Source organism: Protomyctophum bolini (genome assembly GCF_963924005.1).
Source record: "Protomyctophum bolini genome assembly, chromosome: 18".
Lineage (NCBI taxonomy): Eukaryota > Metazoa > Chordata > Actinopteri > Myctophiformes > Myctophidae > Protomyctophum > Protomyctophum bolini.
The window spans coordinates 12,661,966-12,681,692 of NC_137879.1; the positions used below are offsets into that span (position 1 = coordinate 12,661,966).

Below are 19,727 nucleotides of genomic sequence, written 5' to 3' on the forward strand. Positions count from 1 at the left end.
TACAAGTGTAAATGTTGTTGTTTATTTATTATTTTGCAATGCACAGCAGTAGTAGAGCAGCAGCTGTTATAAGATACTATTCAGTCTAGTAAAGGTATGAACAGTACTTCCCTTCCACAAATAAAACCGGTAGGTAGGTAGGTAGGTAGGTTGATTAATTGAGCCCCTGCCGAGATCTTTTCATTCTGAGCTTTTAGACCAACAAGGCTGGGACCGGAAGCAAAATCGTCTATAGGCTATGTTAGCCATGATCTTTTTATAATTCACACGTAAATATAGTACATTTTGTAACGTAACATTTTTGAAAGCTGAATAAATAAATAAATAAAATAGTTTTCTATGCAGGTCAAGCTTTCTTCGCTGCCAACGTGCCTATTGGACAAGGATGGTTTGGGGAGGGACTTAGTGAAGGGCTAATTATTGTGGACAATCCCAGGGAACGGCAGCCATTACTGGATAGTGGATTCTCATTCTTCTCCCTTACAGTAGCACTTTCACTCCAGTTTCCTTTTAAGCTACCTCGGATGTGTGCTGTCTGTGGCATCCTCTATCCTCATCTTTCAGCTGTGGTTAGCCCCACCTCCATTGTGTCTAAATCTGTTCTGATGTGTGCGATGCCTTGAGTGACCTCCGTGTGCTGCGCTAAACTGCCACAAGCACATCATCCTGTGTGTGTGTGTGTGTGTGTGTGTGTGTGTGTGTGTGTGTGTGTGCGTGCGCGCGTGTGTTTTCCAAACAGTGGGCCTTTTGCGTCTGGAGCTATAAGCTTTTGAAACCACTGTCCTATCACTATAATGGGTACACATTGCACTGTCCTGTCTCACGTGCAGCCCTGGGTCTCTCTGTTCACTGCCTGGTCCTTTTCCAGATAGGGAGGGAAGGAGAGAAATCCTATATGACAGGCAATGAGCTATCCTGTTCCTTCTGACAGGAATAGCTGTTTGGCATGATGCGAGTTTAGTGAAAGTGGAGAGATGCCATTACGCTTACTCGCTTTGTCAAGGTCGAGCGTTCCGGGACGTCTACTACACTAGTGGTTTTCAAACTTTTTGTCCCCAAGGCCCACCAAAGGGCAAGTCAAAATCTAAAGGAACACCCTGTATTCAGGGGTGTGGACTCTCAAGACTTGGACTCGAAAAAGGAAACGAGCCCTGATGACTTGTCTGCCTGCAAGTTAGCATGGTAACACCTCATTGGCCGTGTGCCAAAAAGAACCACGTCACGTCCCCTTCCCCTCCCCTCCCCTCCCCTCCCCTCCCCTCCTCTCCCTCTCTCCATTAAGCTCTGCAAAAAAACATCAACTCCAGCCTCTTTAATTTGATCAGATGTGATGGTGTCATATTCAACGATTCTGTCTGTGGAGGTTAAGTGTTTGTGCTCCATTGGTATGAGTATGCAATATCCAGGGGGTTGTTGTACCAAGATGGAAGACGTAGTGTAGTTTCAGACAGTGGAGTAAAGTAACCAAATACATTTACTTAAGTACTATACTTAAGTACAATTTTGAGATATATTTTTTTACTTTACTTGAGTATTTCCAATTTCCAGTACTTTTACTTCCACTCTAGCAGATCTACACGCTCACAATGCGTCACTTGGAGATCTGCTATTTTCAAAAGATTGTTATAGCCTACATTTGAAAACTTGAAATGAGTACTTTTACTTTTGGTACTTTAAGTGCATTTTGATGCCAATACTCTTGCACTTTTACCCGAGTACATTCTATATTTCAGACGGCGTATTTCTATATTGCAGTATTATTGATACCTTTACTTAAGTAAAACATTTGAGTACCTTTTCCACCACTGCAGTTTTCAGATACAATGACCTCCAGTAATGGCTATGATTCAATCAGAGAGAGTTACTATCCGTGACAACTGAGAGAGAACGTGCACTCTGCTCGGCCATTATATGTAATGTCACATCCACAAAGAGGAGATATGTTATGAGCCAGGCCTGCAGTCAGTCTAGTCAGTTACAGTATATATCACTACTACTGCAGTGCTTCATCATGTAGTGTGGCCTATTTCACTGCTCCTCAAACGGGGCTATGTGTACCCTTAGGGGCAGGCAGGCACATGGGTAGGTAAATGGGGAAAATACATATCTGTGTAATGGAGATAAAACAATCAAACCCAGTGTGAAGTGAGCGGTGCCTTTGATGAGTTACGTTCATTAAGGTTTGTAGTCGTTAAATACATTTAAGGTTTGGTCGGTCGGCCCCATATGCACATGACCATATATGGGCTATTCCTGTGCTGGATATAAACAGACAAACACACACGGTCAAATGTCAACTTGGATCGGCTAGCACCACTCAAAAGGTCTTAAAGTAAAAAGTCCTTAAATTGTTACTTTAGAGATGTGCAGATACGTATCCTGTAATGGCCAAGAACCCTCTACCTGACTGTGTATAGCTGCGGTTCTGAACCAGTGGTACTGGGGGGTTCTCAGTGGTTCTCAACCAGTGGTCCTTGAGGGGGTTCCTGGACCGTTTACGCTTGTGTAAAAAAAACTGTGTAAAAAACTGTTTTTAATATTTAATATCATATTGTCTATGTCCTTCAAACTTATTTCTAATGGTTTGAGTCATTTCTTTCTGGACTTTGAAGCAGTTTTAGCTGCAGTACCACAATGTCTTGAGGCGGTGGGGGGCCTGCGGTGCTGATATGCAAATTATTTAATATTTGAGTCATTATAATACTGATGCTAGATAAACACAGGCTTGTTTCCATTCCATATGGATATGAATATCGCAATGAATAAATAGTAGAAAGAGGAACCTGGGGAAATATAAGCCGATAACATAACTGTGCACATGCATGTGTGCATGCACATGTGAGTGACTATTTCCTGCGGCTCGTGCACAGGACACGTAATCCTCTGGTCGGGGTGCGCGCTGACGTGCCAGGCAATTAGATTTCCCTCACTTAGAGCCCTGTAGTCCTGTCCTTTAACTTATTCTCCTCCCTGTCCTGCCGTAAGTGCTGCGCTCTTCCTCTCTAATTGGAAGGAATGGCTAAAGTCTATTTGTCCTCTCTGCCCACAGACAGAGAAAGGGAAGGCAGAGGCTGACGGAGCTGAATCGACCCGTCATAGTCTCTCTCGCTATAAACACTTAAACAGATAATGCTGAGAAGACGTCACATGGTCTCTGTGTTTCCACAAGCACCATGGCATGGATGGTTTATTTATAGCATGTCAACTTAACTATAGACTTACAGAAGGCACCCTCGTGGAATAGGTCTCTAGGTCGTGCTCAGACAAGCCTCCATCGTTGCTTAAAGTCATCCCGGCTCTCCAGGATGACTCTGAGAGTTTTCTGAAAAAGCTATGTTTCTATGTCAGTCGCTCTTCGATTTTTCAAAAATAGCAGACCTACAAGCTCGTAGCGTGCCACTCGGCACGCTATGAGCTTGTAGATCTGCTATTTTTCAATGGCTAAAGCACAACATAATGCTAACACCAAAAGGGGTTCCCGCCCAAAATGGGTTAACCGACCACGTAGGTTGGACTAATAACGGGAGGTCGGACTTATGAGCAGTCCCCTTCTTTTCTTGGGTATGTCCACGTATGTTAATGTGGGACGACCTCGTGACCGATGCCCGTGTGTTGGTTCTCACTGAACTGATTTGCTTGCTGGCAGCACTTGATGCCTTTGGCTGTTGTCCTGCTATAGACTCTTTCTCCTGGCTGTGATTTCACGCTCACCCTTGGTATTCCCTCATTAATATCTTGTTGGTAACAACACCTGAATATTAGTCCTACTCTATACTCTAGAATATACAACCTGTATTAATTTTACACTAGACTAGGGTATATATACCATCTGTAGATTAGTTTCACATGAGACAATGAATTGAGTACGTGAGGACACCAATGGAAACGACAAGCCGAAAGGCTTTTCTGGTTTCATCCTCTTAGCAGACCTTGTATTGTACTGTAATTCCACTCTGAATAGAATATGTCATTGCACTTTGCCTTCAAAGTTATCGTCCTGTCTTCCAGCGCTGTAATGTGAGGTGGAACACGGAAACATTGATTTTACACCACGCAGGCTGAGGATGCTGACTCACCGCATGTGAGCTCATAATGTGTTAAGTCATTTTGGGCGGGAACCCCTTTTGGTGTTAGCATTATGTTGTGCTTTAGCTATTGAAAAATAGCAGATCTACAAGCTCATAGCGCGCCACCGAGTGGCGCGCTACGAGCTTGTAGGTCTGCTATTTTTGAAAAATCAAAAGAACGACTGACATAGAAACATAGCTTTTTCAGAAAACTGTCATTTTCAAACAGACATTTTTAGAATCTGATCTCGGCTCATAATGTGTTAAGTAGCTACCAGTCAAGACTCCCTATGTGAGGTTCATACACCAGTGCTTCGCAGAGCAATATATCAAAGATGGCAAATATTGCACTTTTATTCCACTACAATTATTTGAAACCGTATTACTAGTTACTTTGAAGATTTTGATTATTATTACAAAACATAATACATTTCGGACCATCTACAACTCATGAATTTTAGACATGAGACTTGTGAAACAGGACATTCTGAATGAGTACTTTTACTTTAGGTACTTTTTTTGATGCCAATACTCTAGTACATACATACAGTACATTACCAAACTTGTACCAATAAGTGTTTCTACATTGCAGTATTGATACTTTTACTTGAGTGCAAAATTTGAGTACCGTACTTTTTCCACCACTGATGGACCATGGAACCATGGGGTCAATTCAGGCTGATTCTACATTTAGACATTCATCTGATCCTTCTCTAAATTACACTGTGTGTGTGTGTGTGTGTGTGTGTGTGTGTGTGTGTGTGTGTGTGTGTGTGTGTGTGTGTGTGTGTGTGTGTGTGTGTGTGTGTGTGTGTGTGTGTGTGTGTGTGTGTGTGTGTGTGTGTGTGTGTGTGTGTGTGTGTGTGTGTGTGTGTGTGTGTGTGTGTGTGTGTGTGTGTGTGTGTGTGTGTGTGTGTGTGTGCGCGCGTGCGTGCGTGCGTGCGTGCGTGCGTGCGTGCGTGCGTGCGTGTGTGCGTGTGCGTGTGCGCGTGCGTGCGTGCGCGCCTGCCTGCCTGCCTGCCTGCCCTTGGCGTATTTCTCGAACCGATCGCCCTCAAACTGGGTTGTGTATCGCCAGGATCCAGGGAGTGCAGTGCCCGACTGCTATTCAGAGCTATAGGAATGGAAAGGTCACTTGGCAGCGTTTATATCAATGGCCAGCAAATACCGGTACTAATTTCATAGCTTTATAGACTATAATGAATAATTTAAGCTTCCCCCCCCAACTGTTGGGGAAAAATACATCGCAAAATAAGTCATTTTCAAGAATGAATTAAAATATAATTGACCAGGGACTCAGGGAGCCAAGCTATAGAAGCGTCCATATCCAATTGACATCCGATTGATGTCTACAGTATATAAGCATATAGGTAGTTAGTTACGATTGACCAGAACCTCGGATCCGACTGTTATGCCTATATACGGGCATATGGGGAGATTCGGTTGAGTATAGCTGCCGATCTGAGCGATATGGGCATACTGTATACTGATGACATACGATGGCATGAACTATCCATATTGGACATAAGAATCACACCCGTGTGAACTGAGGGGCGCTAATATATTAAAGTCTAACTCATGTTGATTAGGTGATGTGATGGTGATGTAAAACAAACGGTGCTAACACAAACATTAAACGCCATTAACATTAAAGAGACAATATGATGTAATGAGGCACATTATGACGTAAATCTTCCCATCATTGTCAATGGCGCGTGTGTGTGTGTGTGTGTGTGTGTGTGTGTGTGTGTGCAAATATACATACTTATATACTGTATACACAAATATACTTAAATGTTCTTTAATTGTATTCTACAAATGGTGTAAGAGAAAATAATGCAATCATTTTACCTGTGTTCATTCTTCAGATGTCAATACATAAAGACCATAATATCAATATAATACCAACATTTAGTCAAATTAATAAAATAATTGCCTCAGATCTAATTGAAATAAGTAACTAAAATTAACTTTCCCAGCATGGTTCAACAACCAGGAGTACAGGTGTCAGTCAGTGCGGCCCTGTCCGATCGACCCTCATCACTGATCCCCAGTCAGTGCGGCCCTGTCCGATCGACCCTCATCACTGATCCCCAGTCAGTGTGGCCCTGTCCGATCGACCCTCATCACTGATCCCCAGTCAGTGCGGCCCTGTCCGATCGACCCTCATCACTGATCCCCAGTCAGTGCGGCCCTGTCCGATCGACCCTCATCACTGATCCCCAGTCAGTGCGGCCCTGTCCGATCGACCCTCATCACTGATCCCCAGTCAGTGCGGCCCTGTCCGATCGACCCTCATCACTGATCCCCAGTCAGTGCGGCCCTGTCCGATCGACCCTCATCACTGATCCCCAGTCAGTGCGGCCCTGTCCGATCGACCCTCATCACTGATCCCCAGTCAGTGCGGCCCTGTCCGATCGACCCTCATCACTGATCCCCAGTCAGTGCGGCCCTGTCCGATCGACCCTCCCTCGCGGCTTGGTGTCAACGATCCTTGAGTAAGACACTGATCCCAGGCCAGCCACTCCCTGGGGGCTGCTTTATTAATAGCCCCCCTCACTGGATGAAACCCAGGTGTGTAGAAATGTACACCTAAAGGGTACACAATTGATTGTTTTATTATTATCCCAGAGCTGCCTGTAATGCCCCAGATAATGTCATCATCATCATAACAGATAAGAGAACAGAGGGGGGTGCCAAGATTCTGTTTGAGACTCACCCAGAAGTACATTTACTTAAGTACTGTACTTCAGTACAACATTTAGTTATGTGTACTTCACTTGCGCGAGTATTTCCGATTTCCAGTACTTTTACTTCTACTCCACTACACCCTAGAGGCAAATATTGTATTTTTACTGCACTACAATTATTTGAAAACTTTAGTTACTTTGTAGATCTTGATTATTATTACAAATCTGCTATCAGATCTGCTATTTTCAAAAGAGTTTATACATTTTAAAACATTTTGAAAGTGTCCGATCTACAAGCTCACATCGTTATGTGCTTTGTAGATCTGGTATTTTAACTTTTTTTTAAATCAATTGCCATCGATGCAAATGTTTGAACTAATGCTGAAATCCCCTAGACTCTACCTCACCCCCCAGCGCTCCTCCTTCCTTCCATCTCATATTTATATCCCTGCCAGGCCGCAACGGCCGAAGGCGAGGGATTAGGTTTTTGGCCCGGTGAGTCAGTCCATCCGTCTGTGTTGCCACGGAAACGCTCGACAGCGTGATGTCAAGCCATGACTTCACCCTATATAGTATGGTGAGCAGAGCAGTAGAGCAGAGTTAGTACATCATTAAGACTATAAGAGGTATCTAGAGACAGACTTTAGACTCAAACGTGACCAGCTCCGTTCCCTCCCCAGCGCCTAAGAAGAAATACAGATCCTTAGGCTATAAGGCCTCGCTGAATACGAGCCCTTATAGACTCCCCTGACCGTCCCCTATAAGTATAGGAGATCTCGGTTACAGTCTGTGAACAGCTAAATCTCTGGTACCATTGGACCAATCGGCGTGAAACTTAGTTTGCACGCATACTCCTAGAGTCCTAGTAGGAATTAAGGAAGACCCTGCGCCCCCAAACTGGCCTCATGGTGGCTGTGGAGAATGTACACATTAGTACACTCTCAGCCGTAAGCAGTGGTGTAAAAAGTACTCACATTTTATACTTCAGTAAAAGTATTAATACTGCAATATAGAAATACTATAGCAGAGCTACCAACCTGCACACATTTTGTGTACCAACCACGCAATTCTAGGCGTATATTTGCGTGGTTGGTACACAAAATGTGTGCAGGTTGGTAGCTCTGTAGGCCTACAAGTAAAATTCCGGAATTCGAAATGTACTTGAGTGAACGTACTAGCGTATCGGTATAAAAATTTACTTAGAATACCAAAAGTAGAAAGTACTCTCTATGCAGAATGTCTCATTTCAAGTTTTCAAATGTATTTTAACCTTTTGGAAATAGCAGATCTACAAGCTCACAATGCGTTACATGGCAGCGTCCAAACCACCCAATGACCCACCCAATGACCCCAGAACCCACCCAATTACCCCAAAACCCGGCTGGAACCCACCCAATGACCCCAGAACCCGGCTTTGAGAAGCACTGCTGTAGACAGAACGTTATACAGTAGACTTGATGACGTATACCTGGCATCCTACTGTAGTTCATCATCATCACCTTTATTTATACTCGGAAATACAGTTGAGGGCAAGCCCTCATTTTCAATGTAGACGAGGTTACAATACACAAAATACAGTAAAAAAACAATACATCAAACAACATTATAAATCAGGATAAATTACGAAGGAACTTTATACATAACAGTAAGATAGATCAATTGAAGCTGGAGCAATCGCGGTGAAAAATGATCTGGAGCATTTCTTTGAACTAACCGAAGGATGGCAGGGAGCTCAGTTTGAAAGAGTTTTGGAGTTCACTCCACGAAGTTGGGCCATTGGCAGAAAAAGCTGGCGTTCGTTGAATAGCGTGCGTCTTGGGGGTCACGTCAATTACGTCTGATCTTACACTTGTATACATTGCTATCTGGCTATAAGAGGCGACCGCTAAATGCCTAAAATGTAAATGGTCGTCTCAGACGGGGTCTTTAGAGCGTGCCAGGCAGACGAACGGCGTCCCGGCTCCGGTGTCCGCCGCGACTTATCAGACTTCATTACCAACAACTTGACACTGACCCCTTGCATTCAGTTACATTTGCAATTAGCGGGCCGACCGGCCTCGATCTGTGCTAGCTGAGGACGTGACAGTGTCGCTTTACAATTTCCATATTTTTAAGGCTGACGTTGGCATGTTGGAGCGGGTTACGACGAGCGATGTTGGCCGTGCCAGTTCAGTGCCTCGCAGAAGGACGTCGTGACGCGTTTGTGTCATAATCATATCTCCTTCTGTCTCACCTGTTATCACCTAATATACACATTATGGGGACTCATACGTACACTATTTTGTGTCCATATTTCGTCTTTACATTTTGTCCATGCAATGAATGCCATATTTTATTATACTTCATGGTATGACTAGCTAGCTGAAATACAGATATCTGTGAGCTGGTTGATCTGCTATTATACATACAAATGGAGCCAATGTACTCGTTGTACCACTTTCCATCTGGTGACTCTATTTTGGGCCTGGCATTAAATCATTTTTTTCCTCCTGGACGTACATTACAAGGCTTACTTCCGTCTAACAGTGGCGATGTTTAATGTGTATTTATGTATCACGCATGCACGCACGCATGCACACACGCATGCAGCCATGTGTGTGTGTGTGTGTGTGTGTAACGTACTGTAATGGCAAAAACACCATATCAGATCATCAAATAAGATGAATGTATTGATACACAGGTTACCAAATTACCAATTATAAGATTATTTGATTCATCCAGTTTTCTCTCTGTTTAGACAGGACAGACAGGAAACCAATAGTCTGGCAAAAGTCTGGATTACAGTGATCATGTCAAATGTATTCACGAGATGCACTGGATGTCAGCAAAGTCTAAGAGATTTTGTCTTGAAGTTGCATTATGAAATCTACAGTATTTATCCATCTTCATCACCCTGGCCTATGGGAGTGTGCCGTCTGTGAAACAAGCTTCTAAATATCTGAAACATTTTCTTTTGTGGCAAAAGCGATCAATTCTTTCCTACCTTGACCCCCCCCCCTCTCTCTCCTTCCATTTTTTTCTGAAAAAATGACATGTTTGGAACTATGAACAAAAACTAATTTCACCAACTGTTTTACTTCTGAAATCAGAAAGCTGATTCTGATTCACCGGTATGTCTCTTTTGTTTTCCCTGGTGAAAGTGACCTCAGTGTCAGACAGTGAGCTCCTCAGAGCTCCGACAGTAGCTGCAGTTAGGTGTCGTTTTCCGTCATTGATAGTGTGCCCTGCAGCGCAGCCGGCAGCTGCAGCGCAGCCATCAGGCCGCCTATGCCATACATGGGAAACCGGTGGCCCGGGGCCCACATGCAGCTAAATTAGTAGCTTAATGAGTTGTATTAAAATGCTACAGTGTCACTCAAAGCTGCTACATTTGTGCAATTTTCTTTTGACACTTTTCCACTGCGTGTTATCGACTCGCTTTTTCCACAAACGTGTAGATCTGCTATTTTTTTTTTAAAGTGTGCAAATCTCAAATCTTTCCTACTGGGAGGTCCCTGGAACAACATATTTTCAGATGGGGGTCGAAGGCCAATCACATTATCTTCGGGGTCCTTGACATGAAATAGTTTAGTTTTTAGTTTAGTAGAGAACCACTGACATGAGAACCACTGACATTGAAAACTGTAATGATTTACGATTTGTACAATCTTGGTCTCGGGTCTCGATAGGGAGGAAAGAAAAGAGCAGATGGCACCCAGTCTGTCATCCACTGTTGATTTTGAAATTTTGATTTTAGTTTTAATGACAGTCTTTTGAATAGTTTTCATTTAGTTTTAGTCACATTTTAGTTACCTGGAATGGATTGAGGACTGACGAGTACCAGGTACTTTTGCCTAATGGAATGGAAAACAACCCAAGAGTCAAGTGGAGCCGGGTGGAGTGTAGTGGAGTGAAGTGGAAAAGGTCCAATACGTCTAAGCTGGGTAACGGACGGACACTGATATGTAATCAAGGATTGTTCCACTGCCCTGCAGTTGCCATTAGACGTCCATTCATCAGGGATCCTATCCAGGTGGGATTATAGTGCTATCAACCACAGTCACGTACACTTTAACCCTCCTCCACAGCCCGGAGCATGCTGCAGCCCTGCCTCTTCAGCTGATTACTGCAGTCAAGCTAGCATGGCACTGGCACTGATGTCTGATAAGCATGCGGGTGAAACCGACCTGCAAATTACTGATGCCCCCTTTGTGCAAGTAACTGCTCCTTTGGCCATCTCACAGCCGGCGTCTGTCAAATCAAAAATAGATTATTTCTAACATCTCAGACGGTCCTCGTTTCCAAAAAAAAGGGAATGTGGGTACATGATTTAATTCAGTGTGACAAGAAGCAGTGTAGAACATAGGCTAATCCCCACCGGCCAAATAAAAATGAATGACCCAGTAAATCACAAGCATGGAATGGATCTCCCCCATTCCCTCCCCCCAATCCCCTACCCTAGAAAATTAAACCCTGTATACAGATGCGATGCTTCTGCTAGTCTTAAAGGTACTTGTAAGTGATAGGATATATAGGATATATATTCTTTTAGTATTTTTATACGTTAAAGCTCTATATTTTGTTCTATTCAGTAACGTCTCTCCAGCTCGAGTCTTTAGAGAGACGAGAATACATTTTAGGATCACCATGCAATTTAATCCAATCAGGAGTGAGAATCCATTTATCAGCTTCACATTTATAGTGCAATTTTAGATTAACTAGAGAATTTAATTAACTAGCGGTGAGGCTATTTAACACTTATTTAAACAAAAGAAAAACATCACTTACAGCACTGAAGTATCGGTGTCCGGGGAAAAAAAGCTTGTGACTAAATAATACATTGGATCCATCGGAACAACACAGGTTCTTTTTTTCCATTTCCTGGAATGAAACGGGTTCGGATACAGTATACCTTGTGGTTTCCGGCCGATGACAGCGAACGTATACATGTATACTAACTATGCCTGCATGCAACCTACATTACAACCTGGTGGTGTTTTGTTTCTCAGCTTGTTTCACACCAGACCTGTTGTACTGGGACCAGTATGCATGTTAACCAGGACCATTTAGTAAGCCTTGCCGAGCCATGAGGCCCATAGGGCAGGAGCCTATCTCCTGTTTCTGTAGCCATGAGGCCCATAGGGCAGGAGCCTATCTCCTGTTTCTGTAGCGTGAGGCAGCTTGAAGTACATGTCCCGGTATGACCCGGCCAGGGATTGAACCCGGACCTCCCAGTCTCAGGGCGGACACACTAACCACAAGGCCACTGAGCTGAACCGATTTAGCCAATATTTATCTGTTGTTGATAATCATCAATTTTGAATAAAATCTGGCAACCTCGGAATGGTCATCACCAGGTATTCCTAAACGTAACCTCAATAAAAACTATTCCTAAAACGCGTCACGTACATCTGCTACTTTCAGAAGATTTGTATACGTTTGAAAACGTGAAGTGGGACATTCAACTCTGTTTGTGTGTGTGTGTGTGTGTGTGTGTGCGTGTGTGTTCGTGTGTGCGTGTGTGCGTCCACAGGGGGGTGAGCACTGTTACTACCACGGGCGTGTGCGTGGGGTGCCAGGCTCCTGGGCAGCCTTGTCAACCTGCCATGGCCTGCGGTGAGTTCACACACACACACACACACACACACACACACACACACACACACACACACACACACAGCCATTGTCAGAGATCACTCTTCAGTTAGTGACTTGTTTTGTTTATGTAATACAATAATAATTGAGAAGTTTTTTTTTAAAGTTTTATCCCACGATTTTGTAACCCATTTTTTCACCCGGTGCCTAAATTGTAATCCTGGGCGCTACTCTCCCTCAGCCAACCCGGGGAGAGCATTGAGAGGTGTTGTGAGCTTGTAGCTTGTATCTGCTATTTTCACTACTTTTGTGTGACACTCTTGTATGATGAAGTAGTAGGCCATTAAATAAAGATCCTCATCACACTCCGTGCAGTATGGGGCACTCTTATCATCATACATCACATTTCGTGCTCAGCCAATCAAATCATCACATTCCGTGCAGATGAACACAAACACAGCTCATACACACAAACACACAAAGCTGTGCATAGGAGGGGCTAGCGCCCCTCAAAAAAGGAAATATGGAGATAAGAGGTTTCTGACCGACAGGCGACAGCAACGATATGGCTGGAGTGATGGAGGAAGATGCAGAGAACAGAAACAGATTGTCCCCTGTGGTGAGTCCTGATGGGGAAAACAGCCAAGACTTATGCCAAGAATTAATGGAGTCCAAGGACTTCCTGGAAGATCAAACAGACCACACTATGCTTATGGAAAATGATTGTCAGTAATGTCAAGTTTATGTCTTTTAACTTGCCAGACCACCTACCACTTGAACCCTATTAGTCAGACAGGTGTCCCCCCCTGGGGCTGAGATGCTCAACCTGTGGGAGGGGGTCCACTGGTGAGCCCCCAAACAATTGGCAAAACACTATTTTTAACCCATTTAGGATGGGAAGCCCTTTTTGGGGTTTTTACCCTTCAAGACGGGAACCACTTTTTTGGCTTCTTGTTGCTATGTACAGCAACATAACATTTTTGTAATCTTTGAATAAATATTTGATATTATATTAGTCCTAAATGGGTTAATGATAATATAACACTATTATAAAGAAGTCCACCCACGAGTTCCATTGTTCCAAGGGGGCAACACAAGCAATTGATTGATCCATTAATATTGATCTTAAAATGCCACAGCTGGTTAAAATGGCCAGCTGAGATCCCATCATGCCAGCCAAGTGGCCGCCGTTGTTAAGTGGTCAGATGGGTCGGGCCGTGAAGTTCACGAAACGCGTTCGCAATTTCCAAGTGGGCACTGATCCAGAAAAGATTGAGAAGCAGTGCCCTAGGGGTCTGTACTTGGTCTCCCCCCCTCTACAGTAGGGCTTAAAGTGGTTAACTGATGCAACCTATCCTCTAGTACCCTTTGTGAACTAATGTTTCTGTCCTTTCCCCTGTGTTTTTTGTGTGCAGGGGGATGTTCTCAGATGGGATGTTCTCCTATGGGATCGAGCCTCTTCTCTATGACAACGGGGAGGTGAGTGGTGGTGGACTGTGTTGTTGGTTTCAACAGAGAGACATGGCCTTTCGTATGACCTCCTATACAAGGTATTGTTGTTGTGTTTTGCGGGATCACTAGCCTCCAAATCAAGTTTATATCTCCCAGAAAACAAGGGTAGGGGCTTACCTACTCGGGATCCAAACCTGGGTCCCTTAGTTGAGCTATAAAGTTCAAGGTTACTTTATTTTGTCTGTGAGGGGGGGCACTCTTCTCTTATCATCATACGTCATCATACTGTCCATCATCTCATTCTCAACCAATGGCACATCTCCCACCCAATCACGACGGCCAATCACAATTTGCGTCCTCACTTTTGTCTTCAACGTTTGTGTTTACACACTTTTGTCTCAATGTTTGTGTTTACACAAACACTCAAAGCTGGGCATCGGAGGGGCTCAAAAAGCCCACTTGGGCAGAGGATACAAAACCACTTGTCAACTGTTGTCCTACCCAAACACAGGATATAAATGTCTCAAATTATAAAAGCATGCGTTAGTTATATTGTATTTACAAAATCTTCCATACAGATTGTTCAAAATAACATTACAATCGTAATCACACACAAACAAATAAAAAAAATTGAAGTTATGGATCAACGCATTAACATTTGTCACTTGATTATGTTGTTGTGTACAGAAATGATATTGCCACAGAACATAATAATGCAATGGCAGACCAATTCAACACAGTGCTGAATGGATTGGTGCCAAACCGCTTCCATCTGCTTCCAAGCTCTCTCACTAAAGAGACGTGACAAAAGATAAGAGCTCATTTCATGGTGTGTGGCCTGATGAAACATGACTCGACTGAATGAAAGTGATTGCTGTTAGAAACAATGGGGAAGAGCGCTCCGGTGTTGCCAAGGTGTGTGCCACGGTGAGTGAGATCAAAGTTAAAGTTATAGGGCTCCAATTTCGTCGCCGCCGTTTACCGCGTCGGGGCCCGCAATGCAGCCGCGGCCCTAAAATTACTAGTATAGGAGCTTGCTATGTCCCTTAATGGTATTTTGGTCCAGCGTCAACCGCTATCTATTTAGCCGACACCGGTATTTGCGCCTAGAGGTGTGGTCATGGGCGTGTTGGCACGTGTTTAGTTCATCACCAGCACAGCAAATGGGGTTTAATTCGATTTACAGAACTTTCCTTTTCGCTTCATACCGTTCCATACAGTCAGCCTACACGCACGATCTATATACCAAACAAAGGGGGAGCAGGGGGGGAGCAGGGTGCATCACAAGTGAGACTTCAATGCAGCAGCACATCACTCTTCCATGGGCTATAGACCGTAAGGCTATGAAGCAATATTTTTTTTTATTATTATTATTATATTTTTTTAAATATTTCAAATGGCCAATCTACAAGTTCACAACATGTCAATGTAGATTGGCTAGTTGAACCATTTCAAAATGTTTTTAGAAAAATCACACCCGTATGAACTGAGTGGTGCAACTAAATCACAACAGGAATGAACAGCAAGATCTCAGATAAGAAGAGAAAAATAGCACAGAAAACAAAGGTTTCCCAGTGAGAGAAAAGAGTTGAACAGAACATTGAGCAGATCTCTGCAATTATGAGGTGATACTAGTCTTGTACTGTCCCTCTTTCTTTCTTCCACCCCCCCCCCCCTCTCTATCTTTGACTGTCTAGTTGAAACCCAGCCTTGTCTCTCTCTCTCTCCCCATCTCTTCCGGTCTTCCCAGCACTGCAGTCACTCTATCTCTGAGCTGGAAAGTATTGAGTTGATACACAATCCTTATTAAGCACGCCCTCATCAAAGTATTGTTATTATGAGAGTCATGATGCATCACATTAGAGCTGAAGGGGAAGGAAGGACACATGGCGATGAGAATTATAATGTCAATGGTTCAGCGATATTGCTCAAAAGAACCTCCATTCTAATGGCAGCCGGGTAGCTTACAGGTAAAACGATTGCTTCCTTTTGGGAAATGTAGACTGTGTGATACCATTTTAACCCTGGTGGTGTCCCTGTTTTGGGCAACTTGCTCAATCTAGATTTTCCTGTGCCATCATGCTGATCAAAGCAACCGTCACTGATGGTTCAGGTTCAGGTTTATTTGTCATGTGTATAGATCCAGAGTATAAATACAATGGAAATTATTTAGCTCAGAGCACTCTGTCTTACATACATAGGACATAAACAAACATCTATAGTGCAAGAAAAAGAAGTGCAAGAAATTGAAGTGACAAAACAGTGCAATACAGTTCAAGGTCAGCTGTTCAGCAGCCTGACTGCCTGGGGGTAGAAACTGTTACTGAGACGGGTGGTGTGAGATTTGATGCTCTGGTAGCGTTTTTTGGAAGGGAGTGGTTTGAACAGGGTATTTGCGGGATGGCTGGTGTCTTTCATGATGTTTAACACTGCAGTACCACTGCTGCCACATGTGGTCCCTGACTATTGCCATGGCAGAGCCCTGAACAGTGTTTAGTGTATTGCAGATTGGATTAACCCGTGTGGGGTGGGCCCCGGGTGCCCCATGTGACCCTGCCTGGTGTGACTACAGTATATGGCAGACCCTTGAACAGTGTTTGTGCAACCAATGGATATAATTGGCTGTGTTTGGGGATGGAAAGCTGGCAGGGATTGTGTCCTTGTCGGACTTTGGGAGGGAATCTAGGGTGATGGCGTGAACCTCCGTGTGGGTTACGCTCTCCCAAAGAGACTTTGGTCGTCTTTTTTGTTTTCCCTATGGGGAATTGATAATGAAAATAAAACTATTCATTAGCATAATAAAGCATAATGGATTTTATCAGACTTCACCAGGTTTCTGACATAATCCCTTTCCTTGGTTTCCTGGCCGGCTGAGATGCTTAGTGAATCCTTTCTTTGGCCCAGCTGATTAAAATGTAAATTGGTAAAGTTGCTCATGAAACTATAGGAATTTACAAACTACACTGCCATTTACAGTATCAGATGTGCAGAGGCACATATTTATTGCATTTCAATTTAAATACAAAGCACGCATGGCCTCGATTGGCCTTAACTCTCATTCAGACAGAGAGAGCATTTTATTTAAAAAAATAAATAATTAGTACCAAAAAGAAAGTGTAATCCCCCCCCCCCCCCTGAACAATGAACCGATGAATTTACATGCAAACTCATTCTTCTGGTGTAAACGGTATCCTCCAGATATCCATCCAGCAATTAAACTGGACAGATAATTTCTCCCAGAGAATGCACTGTGGATATTAGTCTTCCATAGTCTCTAGATTAGAACAAAAGAGAGAAGCACAGAAGGGGTTAGAGAAGGAGACAAGGCATAATGTTTTAATTAAAAATACAGAAGCACTCTTTTTAACGAAGAGTAAAATCTGGAAATGGAACCAAATGGACCCCACATCCATCCAGTCAGTGTACACTCTTCTGACTCCAATTACCAGCGAGTACAGACTTGTACTGTACAGGACGGAGCGAGCTAGGAAGCAGAGTGGAGAGCGGTGGGGGTGGATGGAATATAGGCTGAGCCTCTACTTTTTCCATTAAGGATCATCCACTCCATCGAGACGTAGCTCAGTTACATAGACCGGAGAGAGGGATGGGATCAATAATCTCACAATTCCATCTCGGGTTCTCTGCGTCTCTCTCTCTCTCTCCGCCTCTCTACTCCTCTCACTAGCTTCTCAGACAGGTCTTTTTCATAAAGTATTTATCCGCCTTGCCGAGCTGAGCGCGTGTCACCGTGCCCGGGCGGTGAGTGTTATTGCCATTATGACAAGACCGGCCCCCGCTGCTGAATTATGGATTAGTGCACTTTGCGTCCCATTGAGGCCTTGTTTTCACACAAGTACACTTTGAAAGTCAGAGACAAGCAAACACAAACACCATCCACCACCACCACCACTACCCCGCCCTGGCAGGCTGCTGCCTTCCCACTCACAGAGGAGAGAGAGACGCCACTATGTGGGGAGATAGTTTAATTGCCAATAATTGTTTTGTTTGGCTTCCTCTCTGTCTCTCTCTTTCTGTCTCTCTCTGTGTCTTGTGTCCAGGAGGAAACGGACCATATGGTGTATCGTATGGCTGATATTGACCTGACAGCCTGCCCAGGTACCTGTTTGACCTCCAAACAATCTGTTTATGTCTGTCTGTCTGTCCGTCGTCTGTCTATCTATCTACTATCTCTGAACTCTGACAGCTTTATCACTTTGACATTGACTAACCTTTCTGTGAGGCAGTGCTTTTCACCACCAAATGCCTAGTCTGTCTGCGTGTGCTTACTGTCATATCTCACGTGAGTAGCAAGTTTCTGTACTCTACTATTACGCCAAGAATGAGAACGGTACGTACAGCAAATTGTACAGGAAAATGGGGCACGTGAGAAGAACGCCTCTCCTGCTGCCTATGCTGGCAGCTTTACTGTATCCATTGCAGACCCATAGGTCTTAAGGCCTATTCATACTTCAGTTTTAGGTGATAAGGTGATCACCGAAACGGTGGTCAGTAAAAACAGAGAGATGTGTTTGGGTGCGCGGTGAGTCGCGTATCACCGCAGCGTGACGTCATGTTGTAGTTTTCGGCGATCACCTTATCACCTAAAACTGGAGGATGAATAGGCCTTTACTCACTTATAATACATTTCTTACTCTTATCCATTCATCTTCAATTGCATCCTCATCTCTTACTCCCTCTTAAATGTTTTTTTCGGCATGTGCGTGCGTGTGCGTGCACACACACGCGGCTGGCTGTCAGGTTGCGAGCAGGGGAACTGGACGGGGCGTAGCGGCGAGGCAGACGGCCACAGTGAAGGACACGAGGAGGACGCATGGGACAGGGAGACAGCGCCGGAAGATGATGACTCGTCCCAACCTGGCAACACAACAGTCTCTTCAGAAGGCCTGAGGCGCTCCAAAAGACAGGTCACCTCTCCACTCACGACGTCGGATCCAACGTTTTAGAGACCGGAATCGGTTCCATCACATTTTGGAACCGTTTCCGGAGCGGCTTTTTGAGCGGTACAGAGCCGCTCTAATGCACAGCTTTGCGTGTATGTCTGTCTCCGCTCCGATTTTTTCATTATATCGCACATAATAAAGCTGGTATGTGGACGTCTGCTTTACAATGTCCTGACCGATTCTCAAAACGTTTTAATTTCAAGGCCTGCCATAGTCTCATTTGTACACTCTGAGTTAGAGATGCCATCACTTGTAGTGCCTGACGGATGGTAGATGTTTGGGTCCAATGCAGATCCAAAAGTGAAAAATCTATTTTCATTCATTTGTAAAGATTTGATGAAGGTTTTTCAAAAATGAAAATGTCACAAATCTACAAGCCCACAACGCAAGTTTACAGTGGTTAAAAATTGACAATATATTCTGTGGCTGTAAAACCTTTTGCGTATTATCGAATATTGCAGTATATTGCAGTCACACCCAATCACAGCTACCAAGGCTCCTGCTGTGCTCAGTTTTATTTTCTCATCACATTCCCTTTTCACATTTCGTCGGTTCAGGTTTGTTAATCTTCTGCCCACAACGCAATTTTACAGTGGTTAAATATGGACAATATATTCCGTGGCTGTAAAACCTTTTGCGTATTCTCGAATATTGCAGTATATTGCAGTCACACCCAATCACAGCTACCAAGGCTCCTGCTGTGCGCACAGTTTTATTTTCTCAGCACGTTCCCTTTTCACATTTCATCTGTTCAGGTTTGTTAATCTTCTGTTTGCAGCCAGAGAGCAGATGAGGTGTGACAAATAACGGCAAAACTTTCTATCACAATGATGATAATAAACCAAATCAGACCCAATCCCAGTATGTTATAGAGCCCTATCAGTCACACATACAGTACGTTCACAAATGGCGTGCAGTGTGCGCAGAGTCACACACACGCACGCACGCGTGCGTGCACACAGAGAGAGAGAGAGACAGAGAGA

At 43.9% G+C, this 19,727-nt stretch overlaps 1 protein-coding gene across 3 annotated transcripts in view; it reads left to right on the forward strand.

The window, feature by feature from the left end:
• Positions 1 to 19,727, forward strand: part of LOC308332542 (disintegrin and metalloproteinase domain-containing protein 11-like) — a 62,749-nt gene that overhangs the window by 12,607 nt on the left and 30,415 nt on the right. For all 3 annotated transcript variants that reach the window (XM_080788496.1, XM_080788495.1, XM_080788497.1), the window contains exons 5-8: positions 12,270 to 12,352; positions 13,747 to 13,810; positions 17,842 to 17,899; positions 18,542 to 18,708. In XM_080788496.1, the coding sequence (XP_080644622.1) occupies positions 12,270 to 12,352; positions 13,747 to 13,810; positions 17,842 to 17,899; positions 18,542 to 18,708 (372 nt within the window). The remainder of the gene's footprint in view (positions 1 to 12,269; positions 12,353 to 13,746; positions 13,811 to 17,841; positions 17,900 to 18,541; positions 18,709 to 19,727) is intronic.